Here is an 18,149-nt window from a genome sequence, read left to right as displayed (position 1 = left end):
GCAATCTCGGCGAGGCGGAGGCGGTATTCCACTCTATGCCTGAGCAAACCCTCGTTTCTAGCACCGCCATGATCGTCCCATAACGGGCATCTCTCTCGCGCGCGTGAGGTGTTTCTATTAGCTGCCCCAAAAGGACGTGGTGGCGTGGACGGCCATGGTACAAGGCCACTACCAGAACCAGGGGCTGGATGAAGCTAAAGATTTCTTTGATAGAATGCCCACAAGGAATGTAGTAACATGGACGACCATGATCACAGCATATGCCCAGGCAGGGCATATGGAGCATGCAAAGATTCTCTTTGAAGATGCCCCGAATTTTAATGAGGTGGCATTTACAGCTATGATTGACGGCTACGCATCTAACGGCTCCGTGGGAAAGGCTAAACCTTTGTCTGAGAGGCTGCCAAACAAAGACGTGGTGGCTTGGAACTCCATGATTTGCCCATATGCCGCGAATGGGCATTTGTACAAGGCACTAGATTCTTTCCAAAAGATGGCTCACCGCAACAAGATCTCTTGGACGACAATGATCCATATGCTTGCCTCTAGAAACCATCTTGAAAATGCCTTATGATAGCAAGACGGCGAGCACAGTGCTCCTCTTGGCCTATCTCTGGAACGGCCACCTCCAAGAAGTGATGAGCCTCTTCCAGGTGACTGAGGAGCATGATGTGATCAACTGGATGGCAATGGTGGCAGGCTTCACTCACAAGGGACTCCTCTTGGAAGCTTGAGTTTGGTTCGAGAGAATGCTAGAGCAAGACTTGGTCTCATGGACTGCAATGGTGGCCATGTATGCTTCCACTAGGCATGTAACCAATGCCTTGGAAACCTTCCATAGGACCATCTAGGAGAGCACAATGCCTGATCACATTGTCTTTATGAGCATGCTTGTGGCATGCTGCCACTCAGGCGTGGTGAAGATCTCTCAGGACTACTTCTAATTAATGATCTGGGACTATGGAGTTGAACCCATAGGAAAACACTACTGTGGGCTTGTTGACATGTTTGCAAGGGCCAAAGAGTTAGACAAAGCTAAGGAATTCATCTACAGCATGCCCTTTGAGCTCGAGAGTGTTGTTTGGGTCTTGCTGTTGGCTGCTTGCTAAAAAAATCCTGAGTGTGGAGCTTGAGCTGCCTAAAGACTCTCAGTGTTGGGGTTGGCATCATTGTTGAATTTCTACTTCCATAATTCTGGCCGAGCAACATGTGTATTAACTTAATTTATAAAGATTCGTTGCAATTAAGTTAGGGCTTATATTCTTTCTATTTTTCTTTATAGCTATGAAGAGGCTGCAAAAGTATAGAGAGTGGAGTTTTGCAATGTTTAATATCACCACCAAAGATAAGAACAAAAAGGTGAAGTTGTCAAATGATTTTTTGCTATTACCACCAGCTTTAGAGAACTTGTGTTGGACATAAACAATACACTAATCCATGCCCAAAAGGCCATAGCATCCCTTAAGCTCTTCAATGGGAAAACTATTCTTTCAGAGCACTACCTTATGGCAAAAAGGCTAACTTTCTAAAAAAGATGAGTAAGATATATAAGATTATAGTTTTTACTCGAGCAATGAAGGTATACACAGACAAAATTTTGGACAAGCTCGACCCAATTGGAAATCTCTTTGCCCATCATCTCTACAGAGATTTGTATTTGACAAAGGAAGTCAGATAGAAAAAAGTTGTAAAAGATTTCTCAAGATTAGGATGGAATCTCAACCACATGGTGATTGTGAACAACAAACCAGAGCTTTTTTGCTTACAACCCAACAATGGAATTGTCATCCACACATTCAAAAACAGAAAAGGGCATAAATATTATGAATTAAAGACAATAAGAAATTTACTTAACAAAATTGTAAGCACTCAAGCTGTAAAACAAGCATTGGAGAAGCTAAAAAGTTAGACAATAAAGAAACTCATTGTAAACTCATGTAAACACTTTTGACTGTTTATTTTGTAACACTACTCACTCTAAATTGATTCTGCTCACGAAAACTATGTCCAATAATCATAATCAAAAAGCATCTCATGATTAATAGCATACATTACTTGGCAATAATTACAATACTTCAGCAGCAGTGTCATCCACAAAGAGCCAATCGATACACCTTTGCAGAGAGAAAACAATGCAGCTCTTTGCATTCTTCAATCTCTCTATCCTGAAACACACCCAAAATCCCATGGCTCGATTATCCTTTTAGTGTGATGAGAGTGGTACATAGTTTGGATATGAAATGGACTATACAAGCACGTTTATCTATTGTGTTCCATCTGATATGTTTAGTAGCAAAATCGTGTTCGGCAACTATAAGAAATCATCGAACTCCTCTCTTTCTTACTCTCCAATGATCGTAAACCCAAATTCCACTGCGTTGCATTACATCCGTTTGAGATCCATAAATATCAACGACACGTTGACTTTTCTGGTGAAAGGCATTCTTGCAAATGGAACTGGAGGAACGATCATTGATTCCATGTTTGCATTCAGCTATTTCACACCAGATTCCTACACCCCTCTTGTGCAAGCCATACAAAACCTCAACTCCAACCTTACTCAAGTATCGAGCAACGAAACTGCAGCACTGCTTGGCAATGATTTCTGTTACAATGTTTCTGTAAATGGTGACACACCACCACCACAAACTCTAACTTATCACTTTGAGAACTTGAATTGGAAGAGCAGGAGATTGGATTTGGAACAGCAGGATGTAATGTCAGCATGAACCTTGACACTTCTTCTGGTACGTCTTCATGTGGAAATCTTCTACAACTCAAGCGTTTTCTTTTCCTCCTCTCCTGATGTAAGTAAGACGCCTTCAAAACTTTATCTTGTCAAGTTTACTATACAAAACCAAGTCAATATAGAGAATTCAGTCTGGTTTGATTTGTAAACTCGAGATATATAGCTCCTTCGCCTTTGCAATTTGCTCTTGTGTAGCAAGTGTGCTCTTGTTGGTATTGCAGGATTCTTTCAAGGACAGCGTGCAAGGACTCCCGTGGTGTTGGTTTCTTCCCGCCCAACAGGACGCCAATTGTCAACACTAACCTGTTTTTGCCCCTTCTCGAAAAAGCAGCCAAGCCTTAGAAGGCAACTTCTTTCTCGATGGTGCACTCAACTTCGCCATGGATCTCAGCCGTGGAACTCCGCAGCCAACTTGTCCTTGGGTTGTGGCCGCGACAGTGGGGGCTGCTCGAACACCTCGACACGTCTGGCTTTGTGGGTTTTGACAAGAGTAACGTGTCATTCATGGGGCAATTGAGCGCGTTGGGGTACAGGAGCAAGTTTATTTACTGTTTGCCCTCTGGATACTTTCCGTGGAAATCTTGTAATTGGTAACTACAAGCTCAGGAACGCCTCCATTTCTTCGTCCATGCCCCATGATCACAAACCCACAAGCAGCTGAGCTCTACTTCATCAGCTTAGCTACCATTTCTATCGACAATAACAAGTTTCAAGTTCCAATTCAGGGATTTCTTTCCAATGGAACCGGTTGAACAGTCATTGACACCACCACCTTTTTGAGCTAGTTGGCATCGGATTTCTACACTCAGCTGGTACAAGCAATAAGAAGCTACACCACTAACCTGGTGGAAATGTCAAGCAGCATTGCAGATGCTCTTGGCCTGGAGCTTTGACACAACATCTCGGCAAACAGCAGACTTTCCTCCGCCGGCAGCCCCTCTTTTATCAGGTGCTCGAATCTAAGTGCCAACATGGTTTTGCTTGATGATTCAGGCAACGTGAAAAATACCATTTGCATGGAAATTGGGAGGTCTGAGAGCATGGGACTGTACCTGAATGTCATAGGAACGTACTGGCAGCTCGTCTTGAGGGTGGAATATGACTTGGAGCAAATGAGGTTTGGATTTGGAGCTCAAGGTTGGAACACCACCATGGTGGTGGATGTCACTATTTCCTCAGCAGTGTTTTGCAAGAAACCACTTTGGCTTGTGCTACTGCTTCAGTCTAAAAAGTGGTAATAGACAGACCTCATCTCCATTTATCAAACTCAATCTATAAACATTGAATAAAACTGACTAGCAAAATATATTGTTGCTCATGTAAATCAGTCAATAGTGAATATTGAGGTTTCATGAAGACTCTGAGTAGCAATAATGGTTAAAAAGTAGTTTTTAACTGATGACAAAGAGCTTTATCCAACTTTTTCAAGAAAAACATTATTAAGTGATTGTTTTATTTAAGAATTGCATCTAATACAAAATCCAATGTATCTATTTCTACCTTGAAGTTTTTACCAAACTTGGTACATGAGTTTTCTTTAATTTCCCTTTAAGGTGGACAAATATATAACATATTTTATTTCTCTCCTTTTAAGTCAATTATTTGATAAGTAATAAGGTTTTAAGGATCCACAATGACAGTATATTTTTAAGCCAATTATTTGATAAGTAGTGGCTATTTTATTTATCCCCCAAGGTTTTAAGGATCCATAATGATAGTATATTTAAATTTCATCCTATGATCATCCTTTTAAGCTAACTAAAAAAAGAGTAATTGTGTAAGTTACAAATTTTTCCTTTCCAATTTGCCAACTTACCTTGTCTATCCGACCAACACTGCCTTGGCTTTAACTAAGTTCCTTTGCCTAGGTATCCACCTATTGCACTAGCTCCTACTTTGTCCTACTTGGTTTCAATTACTCACTGCACAAACAATGAAGTGTTAGCTATCTATCCACGGATTCCCTAATCTCTCCCAATCCCTCTTCCCAGGTTAAATTGGACTTAAGGTTCGGCTACACTCCCTGCAAGCACAAGCAGCTAAGCACACTAAGCCTCTAAGTTCTTAACATCTCTTGGTACAACAAGACTTGATTATGAGACCTTCTAAATCCCAAGCCTTGGATGCAACACTTGTTTCGGGATGCCAGGGCGAAACATTATGGCCTAACAGCCTGGTATGGGTACCTCTACCCCCCCACTTCCATCCAGAAGGGAAGGCCCAAGCCCCTAGGAAGGGTGAAGCCCAATGAGCCATAAAATACTCAAGTGAGGCACCACTCTACATGAGTCAAGAGCACCACAATTGGTTTCCCTTTCAGGAGTGGGAGTTGTTCTTGAGCACTTCCTTAGGTGGCCCCTCTAGCACCACCCACGTCCATGCTCACTCCCACCCAAGGCCCTTCGGCCCCAATCTCAATCTCAAGTCAGTTTTAAAGCACCACTGGAGAGTTCCTTCAAGACTGGTTCATGGACCTCACTATCCTTACTATACTTTTGGAACCCCCTACAGCCCCCCCCCCCCCCCTAGAAGACACACGCTTTGGGCTTTCACCCCTTAACCTATATTAGCACTCGGACTCGATCTCAGACTTGATTTTGGACCCGACTTCGGACTCGGTCTTGGACTCAATCTTAGACTCGACCTTGGACCCGATCTCAGACTTGACTTCGGACTCGACCTTGGACTCGGTCTCGGACCCGATCTTGGATCTCAAACTCTGTCTCGAATTCAGTCTCGAACTCGGTTTCGGAGTCGGCCTCGGACTCGATCCCGGACTCTATCTCGAACTCGGTCTTAGAGTCGGTCTTGGACTCGATCTCAGACTCGGTCCCATTTGATAAACTCTTTATTATTTTGGTCGTGCTTTCAGGGATCCTTTAGCTTACGACACTTCGAGGAGTTGGTTCCTTACAAATTGTTTGATAAAAGAGCACTTAGTGGCTATTTTATCCCCATTAATTTATAAACAACAAAAAATAACAACTTGAAAGACAATCCATAAGGTTTAAATATAAAGGGAAAAAGCCCATAAATAAGAGTGCACTCCTTTTTTCAATTGGTTAAAGGTGTTGGGATATTTAGGGTTAAGTGTCCTTGATTTGAATAGTATTAAGTCCAAATTCAAAATTACATTATCCCTCAAGGATAAAAATCCATGATGACAGTATATCCAAATCTTATCCCATTATCACCTCTTAAATCAACTAAAAAAAAAGTAATCACTTGATAAAAAATCTTTTAGTGGCTATTTTATCCCCATTTATCTTCTAAAGTTTCAAAGATTCACGATGATAATGCATTACACTCACCCCCCCTTTAGAGATATCAATATCCTCATTAATTATTGCCTAATAACTTAAGGGGAATCAAACATTTTCATTTCTGTACTGAATTTATCAATTCTTCCAAAGGGAATTAATATTTTCATTTTCACACTAAATCTACTAATTCTTTCATTGTGTAGACTAACTATTATATGGCCTCTATTGAGTCAAGAGGAACTAACACCTCCATTTCCACATTAAATCTATCAATTTTTACATTATATAAATTAGTTATTATATAAATGCTTTTACCCGTGTATCAATTCTTGTATTGTGTAAACTAGCTATTGTGTGAATACCTTTATCTGTAGATGCTCCACAAAAGAAAGGGTATATACATGGATGCCTAATATGTATAATTTCAAATTTAGGGGTAGAAATATACCTTGCTTAAGTGTATATTATAATAAAAATCAAACCCATATCATTTGCTCTAATACCAAATGTAACACACCCTATTTATCTCCCCTTAAATTAATTGGAAAAGAGGTAATTATTTCCTGAGAGAGCCTTTAGTGGTTATTTTATCCCTATTTATCCCCCAAAAGTATATTCAACTCTCATCCCATGATCATATATAGTATAAAATACCACTTCACATTCTCTTATCCATATTATTTTCCTTTTTTTTTGTTTGATCTATCAAGGTACCACTTCGCATTTTGCTATTCATACTAACGTGAATAGCAATATTTGCTAAAGAAGTAGCGGATCTCTTTCCCTTTTTTTTCTTTGATCCATCAAAGGCAACACAAGTCTTAAATAATATCTGATAAACTTTTGATAGTAGTTATATAGTTTCAAAAATGCCCTTAATTCATATACATTTGATATTATTCCCATTCTTAAATCACTTGGATGTAAGCTCTTTAGTTTGAGAGGTTATCCAACCCAATACTATTCAAACCCAAGGGCATTTAACCCCAAGTATCCCAAGAATATTAACCGATTGGAAAAGGAGGTGCACTGTTATTCAAGAGCCTTTTCCTTCTATATTTGAACCCTATATATTGTCTTTCGAGTCGTTCTTTTTGATTGCTTACAATCTACCATGCTTCCTTGTAAGTTCACACCCTCGTGAATGGAAACTGAGAGCCACAGCTCTCCCGAGAACCTTGCTCTCTCGACACCCTACCCCTCAGGTCAAGCCTAGCCAAAGCATACTGGACCCTTACTACATGTCAATCAACATGTGGTGTGATTCCCTTAGCCAACCAACATAGTTGGATCCAAAATCCCTCTAATACCAAATGTAAACTTCTAAGTTTGGACTTCCCAGAAGGTCATCCAGATCAGTACAATTCAAACCTAAAGACACTTAACTTTAAATATCCCAAGACCATTAACTGATTGGAAAGGGGGTGCATTTTTAATTATGGGCCCTTTCTTTGTTTCTACCCATGACATACTTGAAAAACTTTATTTCTGGATGAGTAAAGTTATATTTAGCTCTTTTTAGACCCTTTATGTTCTCTTATTTTTTTAAACACCTTTATCAAGTACTCAACATGCTCTTTTAGTGTCTTGCTATAAATTAGGATGTCATCAAAACAATTACAAAGTGATCTAGATATAATACAATAATGTAGTTCATAAATGTTAAGATTGTCATTAGAACATTGTACAATCCAAAGAGCATAACTAAGAACTCAAAATTTTTATATCTCAATTATCTTTTCAACATCATCCTCCAATACTCTAATTTGGTAGTATCCTACCTCTCGGGGGGAATTTTGTATTGAACAATAAAGTGTCTAAGTCCTTCAGGGGTTCTATTTGAATTATCAATACATAACTTACATCCAAGTTTGTGAAGAGATTTTTTTTCTCTAAAACCTTGATCTGTTCCACCTTGATATTAGCTAGAAAAAAGAAGTAAAAATTAAGTAAGAAAACTAGATGAGTTTATTATTCCAACATCTATAGATTTTCTTGATGAGGATTCCATACTGTCACAAGTTGTTGTACTTGATATTCAGTGGTTCATCTTTCTTTTGGGAGTACCATCAAGAGGTTCATTTGGCACCAGTTCATTCAATGTTTACTTTCCAAGCTCGTTTTTAACAACTGTTAGATGGTAGAATATACTAGAATATCCAAGTATATTCTAAATATATGCTTAAACAAACCCATTTCCTATAAAGAGGAATAATGGAGTACACCTCTCAAAAATTTTGTAAGATTCCCTAGATTGAAATTCATACTTAAGTTAGGTATATAGATGCAAAGTTTATAGTGTTAAGAGTATTCGAATTCATGAACATTGTTGCTATAGAACTTAGAGTGCCTTTGCTTTTTGTATTACCTACTCTTAAAAGTTGAGAAGCAATGTTGAAAAAAAAAAAGTTGCCTTAACAAAAATCAAACAATTTCACAAAGTATTGATGTTACAAATGTTGTTTTGACTAACACTAAAGATAATTATTGCATCTAATAAGTCCAATATTAACTACACTCAACACAAGCTTACAACACCAATAATGACTTCTCTTTTCCTTTTCTTTGTTTTTCTTTTCTTTTTCTTATTTTTTTTCTACTTTCTTTCACTTTCTTATTTTATCCAAGGGTAAGGATTTATTCTTTAGCAAGCCCAAGTTTTGATCATGAGGTGGTATAAGCTCCATTTTTATAGGAGCTTGGTCATTTTCCAATTTAGATTTGTCGGTTTTTAAATTCTTTCCATTCTATTTACACATATTCCCCTTTATTTTAATTCAATGAAATGCAAAATTATTTCCTAATCACTTCCTACACCATTGCCTATACCACAGTGTATTATATCTTTATTAACATCTTGCACCAAGATCCTAAAGTGGATATTCATATACACCAAACAAGTTTACTATTACTGAGTTTTAAAAAAAAATTGGAGCTAACTACAAATGCTTGCACAGAGATCATTCCATTCTCCATACTCCATCATCTTTCATTAAGTTTTTTTTATATAACTTCATCAAGGCCATCCTAAGGTATCATCAATAGCAAAAATAATAGAATTTTGATGAGTTTAAGCTTAAAATTCCTTCAATCACAATATACAAGAATCATAGGGTGGACTTTCTATCAACTAATGCCCACCAATTAATAAAGAGGAACCAAACAACCATGCAATTATGATATGTGGTTTAGAGGTTGATATCATTCCACTCCAAACAATCAGTAGACTAGTGTTATCATGCCATCACAACTTGAAAAATCTTGTTTGAGAACATTATTATCCACACAAAATCACACTCTTCTACCATGTTATACATCACAACTCTCTTTTCGCTATCATCTAGTTCTTCCATTTTTATTTTCTGCAAATACCACTACTGAGCAAAACATTTATATTCACCACTACTCCTTGGAAATTCATAAAGACAAGAGATTTATAGGGTATTCTTCGTAGATTTGAAGATTTTATGGCCATTGTCCAAATATGGGCTTGCTTGTTTTTTTGCTCTTTAACTTCTCTTTCTCAAGAGGCTATTTGACTACTTGACTTTCTGAATGTATAAAAGCCATGCTAGAACATATGGGACTTTTGAGAGATGTGAGATTGAAAGATAAGGATTTTAGGTATGATTTACCTATATACATATTCAAAAATATACATTTTAAAGATGTTATTAAACAACTTTTTTAAAACTTCTATAGCATCCCACTAAACTTATGCTAAAGCTAGCAAAGGAATTGCCAGATCATGCAACAAACCAAATTATTTAATACTTTTTTGTAGTTTAGGTTTTAATGCAAATTTTTAATTGAAGCATTAAGAAAAATGTACGGACATTGTACTTAATATTATATAAAATATCTCTCATAGGGTCTATATAAACTCCTTTGATCACAGCACCACTTCTGAGCTGACCACAATGCAATCTAGCTAGGATCCCAATATACTCTAGTTATCATAAGTTTCCATATAGCATGACAATATCAAAAGGATGCTTGCTTTTTTACTTAAAGAATGAGGAGAGAATTAACATGTAGAGCCCAAAATTTGTGTAAGCCTTCTGTAAGCTCAACTAAAGGCTTATTATCACTTTTGTAAAACAAGAGCAAAAGGTGCCCCATTGCATGTTGCTCACATTGGCTGACTAATAGACATCATGTCATTTATAGATCTGGTGGATCTATTAGAAACATTTACTATCTACTTAGCAAGCTAGATTTGAAAATCAACAATTTTTAAAATAAAAGTTGTTGATTTTCAAATCTAGCTTACTAAATAGATAGTTAATTTTTTTAAAATAAAAGCTTTCTATTAATTAGAACAATCACCCGCCGTCAATTTCATGCTCCCAGAGCGTATGCCGTGATACCGAGGCATAGACCACAACACTGACTGGGTGGACCACACGTGCCGCGATTGCGTGCCTCTCCCACCACCGCTCATGCCTTCCAATCGGACGACCTGACGCACCTCAGTACATTCTGTGATTGATCCCCGTTACGTTCCGGAAAGGCCATCCAACGGGTACTGTCCGATCGATGCCTGACATTTCCATCTGACGGCGCATAGCTCTAGTCCGTCCCCGCCCTCCGATCCTCCGCATCCAAGGGCTGCCGCGACCCGCATGAGCTGTAGCTATGGTGGCTCTCTCCTCCTCTGCGCCGCCATCTCAGACGGATCTTTAAAGGCCCGCCACTGACCGCCATCCTTTTAAAGCTTTTCTCTCGATCTCTTGGATATACGCCTTCGTCTTTCCAAGTCTAGAAGCTGGAGCAAGCAAGCAAAGATTAAAAAACATAAAGCAAAGGCAAATGACCAGGCCGGTATCAGGATGAGACTCCCCTCCTCTGATTGATTGATTGAATGAGCACAGCGCCCAACAAAGACGACAGTGGCGGCTAGCGCACTCCTCCTCCCGTGCTCGATCACATTCACAGTTTGATCACTGTTCACATCTTCGTATTCGAAAAGCAGAAGAGAAAGCAATTATTTTAACCCCCGCGCTGATTCCGTCCTGGGACTGGGAGAGAATATCACTCACAGTTTCCACGATCCAAATCGAAACCCAAGCTTTTGTGACGTGATCGCAATGTATAAAGCGATGGAAGCCAGGATTTGCTCTTAGATCTCACTCTTTTGCGCATAGAAAAACCCGAGAGCTAGAAGCCGAGAGGGAGACGACGGGTTCCTGTCACCATGCAGAAAGAAATATAATACTAAAGAGGGGGATAACTCTCTGATTGATTGGTGTACTTATAAATTACACTTTTTTTTGGGTGTGGTGGCTGTTGGATCGCAACGCAATCAGACAAGCAAGGTGCTGTGTGTTTCTTCAGTGCTTGATTTATTCATGGATCTGTCTCTGATCTGACTTCGATCAGTTATATTTTAAGGTGAAACTACTTACCAGTTTAGATCGTTTTTGTTAGATCCATAGATGCTTACAGATTTTGCCACGGGAATGATTCAGATGAAGACGATGAAGTGTTGAAACAACATAAGAGCATCATGCATTATTTGCCATTCGCCTGAACACCTAGGCATTCGTGGATAGTCCTGGCATGGCTATCCGGCAACCCCGGACCATGAGTTACGCAGTCCTCGACCCTTCAGGAAGGGAGCTGTACCAACATGGAACTTCCGGGTGTCTCCAAAACTCGAGGGCAACACGAAACACAAACTTACGTTAAACTCGGGGGACAAGCCAGAGCAGTGGTGAAATTTTTCCAACACCAGTGCTACATCACTTACGTAATACATGCATTGATTCAAAGTTAACAATTCACCACTGAACGAGGCAACGAGAAGTTGTCGAAGGCAGTCAAGCAGCTCAGGAACTGGTCGACTACAAAGATCTGCGAAGCCTGCGATCGAGCGAGTCTGAAGCCTTGGGCCCTATATGGTACCATTTAATTAAGGCCAGCGAGCTCCATCCGCATTGAGCGAGGAACCACTTGTGCAGCTTTTCAGCATTTGCGGGACCAGTTCCCCGGGATCCCTTGGAGCGAGAGAGATCTCCCTGGCCTCCTGGAAAGCTTCCCACCACCTCGCCATCTACCTGTGCAAAACGGAGGAGCTTCGACTTCAAGTACAAGAGAGTGTAGGGAGTGTAATTAGGTAGCTCTCCCTGTGGTCTTATGCCTCTAGATGGGTAATGTATTATTACTTGGGATAATCTCTTTCATCTTCTCGTCTTATATGCTCAAAATTTAGTGGAAGATATGTTGTCGTCGTTATCACTGATCACCACCAAAGCTTTAAATTTACTCTCCATCTTTTGGACAAACACGAGCTTCTACGACAGCGTTTAAAGGAAGAAAACCAAAAGCAAATGCGGTGATCTCCCCTCTGATTGATTTCCTGGACGAGCACAGCGCCCAACAAAGACGACAGTGGCGGCTGGTACACTCCTCCCGTGCTCGATCACACTCACAGCTTGATCACTGTTGAGAAACGTATGATTCTAAAGCGGAAAAAGCTACTAGAAGTTCTGGAGAGAGAATATCATCCAAATCGAAAGCCTTTTAAAGCGATGAAAAGATCACGATCTCTCTCTCTCCCTCACTCTGTCTAGAAGAACTCGAGCTAGAAGCCGAGAGGGAGACGACGGTGGTTCCTGTCACCCGTGGAACCATGCACAACTTGTCCACTGCCAAAAGAAGAGAGTGGAAAAAAAAAAAAAAGGAAAGAAAGAAAAAGCACATATACAATACAAAAGAGAAAGCAAAGCTTTGATGTATATCTTATAGCTAGCTGTCTGCAGCGGCATCTATCTCAAAAGCTCGGCCATAGTTTGATTGATTGATCTGAGCCCCCCCTGGCACTGCGGGGGACTTGGAAAATTGTAGCCAAAGATCCACACAGAGAAACAACTCACCAACAAGAACACAGTCGCTCACTAACTATTACGTCTATGGTCTTGTACAGCGTACACAGCTCCCTTCCACTGGAAGAAAACTAAGTGGGAAGATATCACACCTACATTAAAAATTGCGAACTTGTGGTCCTTGGGGAGGTTTTTTGGGTGGTCACTCAAGCACAAGCATCACACTGAGAGATCTGAGAATGCTGCAGAGATATGGGAGATCTAAGCAGCAGCAACAAGAAGCAGCACGGCAGCCAGTAGTGATGGCCCAAGGGCCGTAAGACAGCATATATTGTGAACTTTAAAAATGTGTTTTCTGTCATGGAGATGGTGGTGTTTTCACTGTTGGATCGCAATCAGGCAATTATGGACAAGGTGGGGTGTTGTGAGTTGTGGAGATTTCTTTTTTCTTTCGTGCAAGTTATTTTATTCGTGGATGATCGCCCTGGTCCCTCTCCACTCTCTCCGTGGATCAGGCCAACACAAAACCACGAACTTAGGAGAGATCCGGAGGCTATCATGCGCAAATCATCCAAGAGTTTAAGCTGTGGGTAACGGGGGAAAAGAGATAGACAAGGATCTACCAAGCTCCTTCCTGTCGACTTGTCTAGATTCCCAGAACCGGAGAACACGATAGAGACGAGAAGCCCAGGGAGCTGTCGGGAGGAACAAGCGAACGCAATGAACAAAAAGGTTGGCTTAATCGCTCTAATGCCTGCGGTGGACAACGAAGAATAAGAAAAAGAAGAAAAATAGGAAAAGGATAGATAGATGAGGACTCGAGAGAAAAGATCTCTCGTCGTCTCGGCTTGATGATCGCGGCGGTCGGGTCGGGTCACTACTCGATCCCAATGCATGTGCCTTGTCTGGCACCGGCATTCATTGGGCTTTTGACGTTTTCGGATCCATCCCGTGCTTTCTGGCTATGGCTGCTGCCTCCTCTGGAGCAAAGCCATCCATTTTTTTAATCCCCGCACAATGTTTTCATGGTGTTTAATATTCCACCTCTTCCCCGGAATCTCGTTTCGCTCGTCTCCCCCTCTGGTCGACGCCCGCCCTTCTTCTCTTCCTTCTGTGGCTTCTGTGGCTTCTGCTAGAGAGAGCTACTGGATCCTCCCAGTGTTGTTCTTCTTTTCTTTTCTTTTTTCTTCCAGAGACATGGAGGAAAAGAAATTCTTTCCTCACTGTTGGCCAAGCCAGGCCGGCCTCTGATCCGTCCAGAAACCAACAAGGCCGAGAAGGAAATTCTGTTCGTTTCTTTATGGCGATATCTATCTATCGGCTGGCAAGCTCGGCCCCCGGTCTCTGAAAGTGGTCACAGAGGTCGAGGTCGGAGAGAAAGAGAGAGAAAGAGATAGAGGAAGGACTGTTTGACGGAACGGATGACGAACAAAGAAAAAAAGAGAAAACGAGATCATCAAGCCATGCCAGCCTCCCTGAGATAGATCCCATCCACATTCATCATCCTCCTAGATAGATAGATCGATCGCTCCCTTCTCTCTTTTTTTTTCGACGAGATAGTGAGAGATCTTTCCTCATGCTCATTCAAGAGCGTGTCTCTTTCGATGGAGAATTGGGCGATCGTGTGTACGTTGATCTCTATCACTCATTCACTCACCCGCGCAACCCCACTTGACTCCATCGATCGATCGCCCTCCGTTCTGTCTGATCTGATCGCCTTATAAAAACTAGTGGTGTTAAGGTGTTTTGCGTTCTAGCTGCTACTATAAGCTAGAGACAAGGCGAGGGGTCAGCGTCTTGACGGATCTCTGTGAGCGAGAGGGAGAGAGAGAGAGAGAAAGTGGAAGAAAGGAAGGATTTTCATTTGGAGGCTCGCCATTATACCATCCTGCGCCGCTGCTGCTGCTGCTGCGCTGCCGCTGGGCCTTTCCAAAGAATCCCCATCACTCACAAATCAATCCTCCAGTCCAGAGAAAGGAGCAAGCTTCTGATGAATCCATCGCTGTAGAAACAGTTCTTCGTCTTCGCTGCTACCTATAGCGGTCTCTTGTTGGCTTCTTCTTCTTTCTTCTCCTTCCTCTTCTCTGGCCGTGAGCTCCACGACGAAGCCATGGAATGGAATGCAGCATGATTGCTGCGATCTCCTGTGGTGTTCCTCCTGTCCCTCTCTCTCTCATCCCCAGGGTCTCTGGTAGCCGCGGCAGGGATAAAAGGAAGAGATCTTTCGATTCGAGGACCACCAACATCATGTGTTCTTGATCAGAGCTGGGCGACGAGGAAGATCGAAGAAAGAAAAGATCCTAGGCTAGATGAAAAGGGAAGAACGAATGGAGGCGGCGTCGTCGCCCAGTACCTGCCTCTCGCTATCCTCCGATTTCCTGAGCCCCGCCAATTCGGTGGTGAGCTCCTCGTGGCCCAATTCCTGCAACAGCTCGCCCAAGCGGGGATTCGCCGCCGCCAATTCCTCCTCCTGCCCCAGCTCGCCCACCAAGCGATTCCACCTCCACTGGGATCTCGCCGATCCGGCTGCCGCCGCCACCGCCACCGCCGCCGCCGCCGCATCCCTGCCCTCGCTGGCGGTCGACTGCACGCTATCGCTCGGCAATGCCCTGACGCGATCGAGATCAGCGGATCTCAACGAGGCGCCCAATCGGCTGTCGCGCGCCGGGTCGCCCATCTCCGAGCCGGCCAAGACGATCGATCCTCCAAAGCTGGCCTCTCCTCCTTCCTATCAGGTAATGGCAAAAAGAATGGATAGAAAGAAAATGGACCGTTTGAGAGAAGAATGGTGTTCTTGTGTCTCCTCCCATCGCTACATTCTTTCTTTTCATTTCTTTGCTTCGTTCCCTTGCTCGCTTTGTTCGCTTGTCTGGGTGATTGGTGGAAGTGTTGTTTCTCTCATCCGGCTCCACTGTTGGTCGCGATTTTTTAACTCCATTTTTTTATCCTTGGTTTCCTGCTAAGCTGACAAGCACACTATATGTGATCTCACGATCTCACACACTCTTTCTTCTTGCATTGCAGCAATCTGGAACGCACTGGGCGACGAGCAACGAACTCTTCCTCCAGCAGCAGCGGGCTTTCTCCGCCGAGGCGGCCGCTCGAAGGATCGCCGCCGCCGCCGCCGCCGCCCGCTTCGCCGCCCACAGCACCTCCAAGGACTTTTACGCCCGCCACCCAGTGCTGCATTCACAGTTTCCGGCCGCCAACTTCTCGCCGTCCCAGGAGCTTCACAAGTTCGGGTTCCTTGAGTTTAACACGGGTGGCAGCGGCGGCGGCGGCGGCAACGGCAATGGCGGCCTGGGGAGCAAGAACAATTTGGATCCGTGCTCCACCCGCTCCAGGTTCCGTGGAGTGGACGCTCACGTCGATCCGCGCAACGTTCCCAGGATCTGTGCTCACTGCGGGACGAGCTCCACGCCGCTGTGGAGGAATGGTCCGCTCGGCCCAAAGGTTCGTTTCAGTGTCGTTTTTTTTCTACTCTTCTCTTTCTCAAACGCAAGCAAACTTTCCATGGTGAATTCCTTCTCACGTATATGCTGCTCGTGTTCTTCTTGCAGTCTCTTTGCAATGCTTGCGGCATAAGGTTCAAGAAAGTCGGGAGACGCAGCCCGGTCACCGTTACACCTGTCACTGCAGCCGCGTGGAATCAATCCGGCAGCAGCTGCGATGATCTGGGAGGATTCGCTAAGAGCAGGAGTGATACAAATCTGGGCGAACAGCAGCAGCAGCCAGTGATCGCTGCGATCCCACCAAAAACGTCTCTCGTTCACCCAGCTCAAGCTTATCACGTCGACGACAAGCGGCTTTGCCGGATGGATCAAAACGCCGCCACCATCGCCGCGAACGCGAGCGCAATCGCTCTTCCATTCGCCAAGGAGTGGAGCAGCAACGATCAATCGCCGTGCAGCAGCAATGCCGTGGGCAGCAGCTGCATAACTTGGCAGGACAGCATGCCGCCGGCGGTGTGCGTTGATCAGCCCGGCAGTGAAGATTGTTCCAAGGCCAAGGTGTTTGCTCGTCCCGATCCACACCACCACCACCACCACCAACACCACTCTCCTCTCGTGCTGGATGCCGAGATCATACGGTCCGTGGCGCCGGTCAAGGCGGTCAGCACGGTCAGCGGGCACGGTCAAAGTAAGGAGGAACAAGGCAGGTTCTTGAGAATGTCGCTCTGAGCGGGACTGCGAGCTCTCCAGTAGGCAGGCGGTGGGAAAGAAAGTATCTCTTATTATAATATTTGGGATTGGAAGCCACAGCGATCACGCCTCGATCGATCGCTCGATCCATGGATGGATCGATCAAAAAGAGTGTGGTGTAGCTTTCGATCTGCCTGGAGCAAGGCAGGCATTTTAAGAGGAATTTTAACTAACTTTTGTTGGCTTTTGTGGGGTGGTGTAGTGGTGGCTTTGTATTGTTTGTTGGTTTCTGGAGCGTGCTCCATGAATTAAGCTAAGACATGGAAGGAATCGCTTCATCGCGTATCTCTTTAGACCATGATACGAATATAATCGATCTTGATCGATATCTGGAGAATGGTGGCGGTGGCGATCTTTCGTATAGTCTATAGGGTAAAGGAGGATGTCCTGGAGGAGACAAGACACATAATTCATCGAGGTTTGTTTTGTTCGCTTGCTTTGTATTGTGCTCTTTCCTTCACTCATTTCGTCCCATCAGTGTACTCGCTCCTTGTGCGATCAGAGATTTTCATCGATCGGGTCGGGGCCCGGGTGTCGAGTCGGGCGATTCAAGCTGGCTATAGATTGTTCGCTCATCGAATCATTTAGAACCTTGAAAGCTGCGCTAAGAATGTGTGTGTAGTAGGTAGTGTAAGTGTGTGAAAATGTGTGTAGATGTGTGTGAGAAGTTAGTGCTACTTGGCTATGGCGCTCTAAGCAAGCCTCGTCTGTAACTGGTGCGTGGAAGAAGAGTTGGAGTTTGGGTTTGCTCCATAATGGCTGTTCTTCGTTCTTCCACTTGACCATTGACTGGCTATGGCTAGTGTGAGCATTTCCAATTTCTTGATTGAGGATTTGCGAGTAATCAAATTTGTCTCATGTGGCTCTGGGGCCTGGTCAGATTGTTTTGAATTGAAATAGAGAATGGAGCTTGTGAATGAAGGATGATTGCGACGGATTGATTGATCAGGCGAGTTGAGCAGTGGCAGCAGCGATCGCCGCGGATGCGATGGTGGCAACTGCGACGTGTGGATCATGCGGGGGAGGACTGGAGCTTGGAAGAAATCGAATGAATGCGGCGATGTGAACAGCAGTCTAAGGTTAATGGTTTCGCTAGCTTCTCGCCGGG

The 18,149-nt window shown here is 43.2% G+C and overlaps 1 protein-coding gene across 1 annotated transcript; it reads left to right on the top strand.

The window, feature by feature from the left end:
• Positions 1-15,577: 15,577 nt before the first annotated feature.
• On the top strand, positions 15,578-17,229 carry LOC9655317. The gene is made up of 3 exons (XM_024668502.1): positions 15,578-15,712; positions 15,864-16,292; positions 16,400-17,229. Exons 1-3 carry the CDS (start codon positions 15,578-15,580, stop codon positions 17,018-17,020), a joined length of 1,185 nt encoding a protein of 394 aa, XP_024524270.1. The 3' UTR covers positions 17,021-17,229.
• The last annotated feature ends 920 nt before the right edge of the window (positions 17,230-18,149 follow it).

Source organism: Selaginella moellendorffii, unplaced genomic scaffold (genome assembly GCF_000143415.4).
Source record: "Selaginella moellendorffii unplaced genomic scaffold, v1.0 SELMOscaffold_3, whole genome shotgun sequence".
NCBI classification, from domain to species: domain Eukaryota; kingdom Viridiplantae; phylum Streptophyta; class Lycopodiopsida; order Selaginellales; family Selaginellaceae; genus Selaginella; species Selaginella moellendorffii.
Note: the sequence above shows the minus strand (reverse complement) of the source record. Positions and strands in the feature narration are given on the sequence as shown.

Bases quoted from the DNA above. Each gene is read 5' to 3' on its own strand.
- LOC9655317 (XM_024668502.1), top strand. From the start codon at position 15,578: ATGGCAAAAAGAATGGATAGAAAGAAAATGGACCGTTTGAGAGAAGAA. The intron at 15,713-15,863 runs GTGATTGGTGGA...CTTGCATTGCAG, and splicing joins CGCTTTGTTCGCTTGTCTGG to CAATCTGGAACGCACTGGGC. The intron at 16,293-16,399 runs GTTCGTTTCAGT...TTCTTCTTGCAG, and splicing joins ATGGTCCGCTCGGCCCAAAG to TCTCTTTGCAATGCTTGCGG.